Source organism: Solanum dulcamara, chromosome 4 (assembly GCF_947179165.1).
Source record: "Solanum dulcamara chromosome 4, daSolDulc1.2, whole genome shotgun sequence".
In the NCBI taxonomy this organism is placed as follows: Eukaryota; Viridiplantae; Streptophyta; class Magnoliopsida; order Solanales; family Solanaceae; genus Solanum; species Solanum dulcamara.
The window spans coordinates 2,510,730-2,517,594 of NC_077240.1; the positions used below are offsets into that span (position 1 = coordinate 2,510,730).

The 6,865-nt window shown below is 34.2% G+C and overlaps 1 protein-coding gene across 1 annotated transcript; it reads left to right on the plus strand.

The window, feature by feature from the left end:
* The first annotated feature begins 641 nt into the window (after window positions 1-641).
* LOC129885453 (glucan endo-1,3-beta-D-glucosidase) lies at window positions 642-6,313 on the plus strand. Its single transcript, XM_055959734.1, has 6 exons — window positions 642-906; window positions 1,279-1,653; window positions 2,332-2,621; window positions 4,322-4,645; window positions 5,191-5,569; window positions 5,968-6,313. The coding sequence occupies exons 1-6, from the start codon at window positions 837-839 to the stop codon at window positions 6,003-6,005; spliced, it is 1,476 nt and encodes a 491-aa protein (XP_055815709.1). The 5' UTR covers window positions 642-836; the 3' UTR covers window positions 6,006-6,313.
* The last annotated feature ends 552 nt before the right edge of the window (window positions 6,314-6,865 follow it).

Consider the following 6,865-nt stretch of genomic DNA (forward strand, 5'->3'; position numbering starts at 1 on the left):
TATTTGCATTTTTTGCCATTCCCATCATCTCAATTTGTATGACATTGTTTGAGTATACATATAAATTTTAAAAGAGATATTTATTCACTGTGATTTAACTTGTATGAGTGTAAGATATGACAAATTATCTCATGAATTCACACCAACACAGGCAAATAATGTACCAGCAGGGGTATCTCAAGACCAAGGATCATCTGATTCTTTTTCAATTGGATGAGTATGCTATAATTTTTTTAGTCGAGCATATCGTACAAAGTTTGCTAAATTTACCTCTCTCATGCAATTTGCCGCTTATTACAGAAAAATAGATTTATATTGCCAATGAGTTGCTAAAGTATAGCGATCACTAATTTCCCGAGAATTTCAAAAGAAAAAAAGGTTTTTTTTTCACTATTTTATATATAGATTTTTACTTTTAATATATCAAAAAAATATAATTATTTTTTTCAATTGAACATTAATTATTTATTTTTTAAATTATTTTCAATATATAAGATTATCTATTAATTAATATGAATACTATAATAAAATATATTTTAATAATTATTTTTTAAGTGACGTTTAAATTTAAAATGAATAAATAAAAGTAAATGGAAGTAGTATAAAACTAGACCAAGGAGGTGTAAACGAAGCCGCACCGAAACTTTCTGTCTTCTACTCTACTGTCCCTATGCGCACACACATGTCCACACGTTCATTCCTTTAAACCTCACTTGTTTAAATCTACTCCACTTTCTTCACACTGAGCCCACTCCACCCATCATAAATATCTCATAATTTTACCGTTAAATTCCTCTTCCTTACTTCTTCTTCCTCTCCACATAGAAGAACCTTCAATGGCTACACATAAACTCTCCACTTGCTTCCTTATCTTCCTTGTTTTATTGCAGTCTCTTTCTTCTGCAGGTAATTAACTTCCACTTTCGCTTTCAATTGTTTTCACTGATTAATGCGCCAATCGACTTTTTCCTGGAATCGAATATATACTTTTATGCTTTTTGGAAGAAAAAAGCCTGACTGCTTTTCAGCTCCATAGCTTTTTTGTTTTCCCTTGGTACACACATCCAGTTTAATCGGTGATGTTAGGCACTTGTTAACAATTTGTTCAAATTTGACAGCACACAGAGAGATTATATTATAAATTAACCTCATTGTGTTTATCTGAAAATGACTTGTATGATCAAACAAGTTCCAATGCGATTTTTTGAATTTTATACTGAGTCGACTCAGTGCGAGTTTTGGTTAACTCATAGTAACTATTTTTTCCTTGTAATTCAGAGTCACAGGCTTTTATCGGTGTTAACTACGGTCAAGTCGCCGATAACCTCCCGCCGCCGGCGGAGACGGTGAAGCTTATTCAGTCGACGAGCATTCAGAAGGTGAGGTTATACGGAGCGGATCCCGCAATCATAAAAGCGTTGGCGAATACCGGGATCGGAATTGTGATCGGCGCTTCCAACGGCGATATCCCCGCGCTAGCCGCCGATCCGAATTTTGCCGGGCAATGGGTTAATTCCAATATTTTGGCGTACTATCCGGCGAGTAAAATAATTGTGGTTAATGTGGGTAACGAAGTCGTGACTTCAGGAGATCAGAACCTTATTCCCCAACTATTGCCCGCCATGCAAAATGTCCAAAACGCCCTCAATGCTGGTAGGTGGTTTTCGATCAATGTCTTTTCAGATTTTGACTGCTGTTGGAATTTAGAAGTCAAGCCATCTTATCTTTTTAAATCAAGTTCCACACAGATTTCTTAAATTTTAAATAAATTTTACCAATAAAAACAACTACCCCGTCGTCCCAAGTAACGTGACAACGTTTAAATTTACGCAAAATTTAAAGGAAAAAGTGAACGTTTTAAAAAAATTGTGATTTAAAATAAAATTTAAATAATTGTGTGATCATTTTAAAGTTAAATTATTTTAAATTATAAAAATATGACATTTTTAATTGGAACAAAGGAAGTACACACTAGGAAGAGTATAAGTTACAGTATTTTCAACGAGTAAATTTTTTGGCATATCTTTAGAAGTTATGGTGTTAAACACATCGTGACATTTCTATGATGTTAAGAAACTGAAAAAGAGAGACCGCCATATAAAATGGATATGAGAGTTTGAATAAATCGTTATTATAAAGATATTTGATTTGTTAAAGTTGGTAGGGTCATTCTATTTGGAATAAATCAATTGGACCTACGTGGGAGTAAATTAACTTTGTGTCTACTGTACTAATTATTTAAATTGAGAAGGAGCTATTGTACTATGTTTATTGGTTAATTACTAGTTCAAAAAATCTTTACACGTAACCGAAATGGTGCTGCCAACGCAGCTTCCCTTGGTGGTAGAATCAAGGTATCAACGGTACACGCCATGTCCATTTTGTCCCAGTCCGACCCGCCTTCTTCCGGGCTATTCAGTCCAGTATTTGGGGACACACTGAAAGCTCTCCTGCAATTTCACAAGGAAAATGGTTCACCTTTGATGATCAATCCATACCCATTCTTTGCATATCAGAGTGATCCAAGACCTGAAACTTTGGCATTCTGTCTCTTCCAACCAAATGCTGGCCGGGTTGATTCGGGCAACGGTATCAAATACATGAACATGTTTGATGCACAGGTTAGTAATTCACTTTTTATTTCTAAATATATACTAGTAAATTTTAATATAAAGAATTAAGCGGCTATCCGAATTTTCATCACGGGGACTTGATAAATATTTGTGGTTAACCAATTTTGTGTACCGCAACTTGCATCAACCTGACACATTCTTTCAAGAGCATGTGCAGAAAAGCTAGTAGTAGTATAAGAAAATATTTCTAGTCTATATTCTCTCACATTCTGAATAGTCCCTCATATAATTATTGTGTAATAAAGAAGGTAAGAACATTTTACTGATTGGCTCCTTACCCCCGTAGTAGTAATAACTAGTACTGTAATTTGATAATTGGCAATGCAATAATAATTAATAATTTACCAACTATCCATAATCAGTACTCAGTGATCTCTATTTCTTGGCCTTTTTTGTGCAATTTGATGGGACCTAAAAAGCATCTAGTACTCTGGATCTTGATTCTTGCGTGTTGATGACAGCCTGTTTTTCATTAAAAAAATTAGTAATTGGACAAGGTTCTGATTCTCAAATGTTTTACAATATTTAATGGGAAAACTTGACTCTTATATCTGAAAGGATAGCAATTTGGTAAGCAAAATTATTACTGACTTCATTGGAATCTGTTTGGACATATTTAAAAAGTGAATTCAAACTAAAAATAGTTCTGCAAAGTTGGGTGTGCAGGGCCCAGTAAAATGCTATACATTCAAAAGAATATTTACCATCAAAATTCACATGTTATGTTTTGGAAAATCATATATGGTACCATATTGTTTTGATATTTTCATGCTGTCCAAGTTCGAGACAGATAAGGATTTAGAACTAATGAGTTTAGACTGGACAGTTTTATTTATTTACTTATTGTACACACATTTAAATCCTTTTTATTTAATGCATCCATTGAGAGTATACCCCCGAAATGAGACTTCTAGGCGTGAATTTGAATTTGCGGAACCCAAAAGCGGATACAAAACATCGGGTGGAAAACAAATATATGTATATGATATATATTATTCGACACAAATATAGTTGGTTGAATCCACTGTTCCCTGATATCATATTTGTTATTCCTCCTGTATTAAGGTTAGCAAATCAGAAATAATAAAGATGAAAATAAAAAATAGTAACCGAGTCTACAGAATTCACTGTGTGTCCTTAAAGAATTTAATCCCCTCACTGTATCCGAGGTTATGGATTATTTCCTCCCAAGATAAAACGGATAAACTATTAAAGAAGTAGCGGTATTTCAAACTTCAATAATTTCAACGAACTCAAAAGCGAACAACAAAATCACACAAAGACTCAACTTTGTTTGAAAGAAAATATATATGCAGAATAAGGAGAAATTTGATGTTTAAAAATAAGAGGAAAATCCTCTATTTACAGACAACAAAGGGTAGTGTGAACATGTGCTTATTGTGGCTTATCGAAACAGACACAACCCTTCTCAAAAGTCACAACCTTTCAGAAAAGCCGCAACTCTTTAAAAAAGTCAACTTTTTGGGAAAGTCACAACCTTTCATTTTCCATTCACATCTTTAAAACATAACAATATCTGCTCTAGTACCAATATCAATAGATTTTCCTTTTACTTGCTCACTAAATCAACTGCTCCATTACTGTATGGCCGCTTCTGTTCCCAGTATCAGTGAATGTCCTTAATTAGTTGCTCAGGTTAATGTGAGGAAATTCTTGTGGGCATGCAGGTTGACGCTGTACATTCGGCCCTGAATGCGTGGGGATTCAAGGAAATTCAAATTGTGGTTGCAGAGACAGGGTGGCCATACAAGGGAGATCCAAATGAAGTAGGCCCAAGTATGGATAATGCAAAAGCTTATAATGGTAACTTGATAAACCACCTGAGGTCTATGGTTGGCACTCCATTGATGCCTGGTATATCAGTAGATACTTATATCTTTGCCCTCTATGATGAGGACTTGAAGCCTGGGCCTGGCTCTGAACGCTCTTTTGGTCTTTTCAAGCCTGATCTTTCCACGACTTACGATGTTGGCCTCTCAAAAAATGCGCAGGTGAGAACAATATTTTGCCATCCAACAAGTTTCAAGAACATGTTTGAAGCAAAAAAAAAAAAGTTCCAAGGACATAAAGAACATTACTACATTCTCTCAAATTATACACAGATTTTGGGTTTTCAAGAGCCAAATAGGCAATATATGTAGTACTTCCTTTGATCTGAAATATTAGTTGTTTTGGAAAATTGTATATATTTCAAATTGTTAAGCGTTTTTAGAAAGGCAAGGAGCATTTGTTACTTCCTTATTTTTCAAATTCACCCTTTGCTAGTCCAACTAGTGGAGTGTTAATTAAGTGATACGATTTAGGAGAGAGAAATGATAGTTTAGACAATTACTCTTATCATTGAAAGTTATTTGTCAAATATCTTTCTTTACAAGTGTGCGAAATCTTGAGAGACGAATAATATAGTTGAAGGCAGTATGTGCCGATGCCTTGGAACAAGATGCAGGGGATAGAGAAAGTACATTAAGAATGAGGCCAGTATTCAATTCATGCTGAAGATCCTTATAATGTTTGTTCTTTTTGTGTCTTTTGTTAGACTCCTACAGCTCCAGTAACTCCAGTGAGCCCTGCTCCAACAACACCGACAACACCAGTATCTCCAGTGAGCCCTGCTCCAACAAAACCGACAACTCCAGTAACTCCGGTTACACCAGCACCAAAACCAACAGGATCAGCTACTTGGTGCATGCCAAAGCCGGGAACTCCTGATTCTGAATTACAGGCGAACCTCGACTACGCCTGTGGCATGACTGGTATTGACTGTAGTGCTATTCAAGCAGGCGGTCTCTGCTTTGAACCAAATACTGTTGCATCGCATGCTGCTTATGCTATGAATATTCTTTATCAAACTGCTGGCAGGAATCCCTGGAACTGCGATTTCTCTCAGACGGCTCTCCTCACCTCAACAAATCCTAGTAAGTTTCTTCTCATCTTATACCAACACTTTTCCACAACACCATTTGAGTTCTTGATTGAATATTTTACCTTTGTTTGGTTACCGGGGTTATAAAAAGCTTCATTTGCTTGCATTTTAGTTTTCATATAAGTAATATTGGTATAATTTATACTAAAATCTTGATATGATTTTATACCACATCCAATGTGGGATAACAATTCAATGATTAGCTAAACCTGAATAAAACAAATTAAATGACAGAAGTGTTCTTCCAATTAGATACAAAAATTAATCCTAATTTATACCGTTTAAAACTTAACACATGTTTTGCAGGGCTGTAACTTCCATGCATATTTATTAGTTGATTAATTGGCCCTGTTTTTTTAGTCAATAACATTTTTTTCTTCTTTTTCTTAGGTTACAATGGCTGTACTTATCCTGGTGGCAACTTATGACGCAGAGCATCTAATTTAGTTTCTAAATATATTTTATTATGATGGAGTAGTTTATGTAACTACATAAATTGGTCGATAAATAATCCCATCCTCGCCTTTTTTTTCCTTTTGCTAAAATGATCACGAGTGTCTTTAAAGAAGAACTATATAAATTTGAAGTGTATAGTTCCTTAATACTATTAATTTTCTTTCCAAACAACTAGAAACAACATATCCAAAGTAATCCCACATTGGGGACTAAAGAGAGTGGAGTGTACGCAGACTTTACCATACCTTTGTTTGGAATAAATTCGGCATGGTTTATTTTTTATCATTAATTTCATTTTGTTCTATAAATTTGATAATACTCTTTAAAGTTATTATATTCTATTAACCAGATTTAGAATTAATAACGTCAATTTGTAATCGTGTTTCATGAAAGTGATTTTTCAGACTCCAGCAATAAAGTAAAAGATTAAAAGAAACGAAGTAAATCAAAACGTTATGATATTTTATTCTAAAACAAAAGTCTCGCTATTTGCTTGGGGGAATCTAGGGATGGCAGGGGGCGGGTGTGGGCTGGTTTGAGCCTGTTTGGATGGTTGTTACGTATTGTTTCATAATATATTGTATTGTATTATTGTATTGTATTATATTGTATTATACTATATTTTTTTAATGAATACAATATTTGAATAGACTGTATCGTTCTCCGTTGTTATATAATGTCATGCATTCATGATTTAATGATAAAACTTACAAAAAAAGTAGGATACGGGATAGAATTACTATAAAAAGGTAGGGTAAAAGATGAAATATAATTATTAAATAATAAATAAAGATAAAATGAAAAGAAAAAATTAAGGTAACGACGCGAACAC

What these genes read in the sequence shown, in the direction of transcription:
- LOC129885453 (XM_055959734.1), top strand. Translation starts at nt 837, where the DNA reads ATGGCTACACATAAACTCTCCACTTGCTTCCTTATCTTCCTTGTTTTA. An exon ending in CCAAAACGCCCTCAATGCTG is followed by an intron (nt 1,654 to 2,331) that starts GTAGGTGGTTTT and finishes CTGCCAACGCAG; the next exon opens with CTTCCCTTGGTGGTAGAATC. An exon ending in CCTCACCTCAACAAATCCTA is followed by an intron (nt 5,570 to 5,967) that starts GTAAGTTTCTTC and finishes TCTTTTTCTTAG; the next exon opens with GTTACAATGGCTGTACTTAT.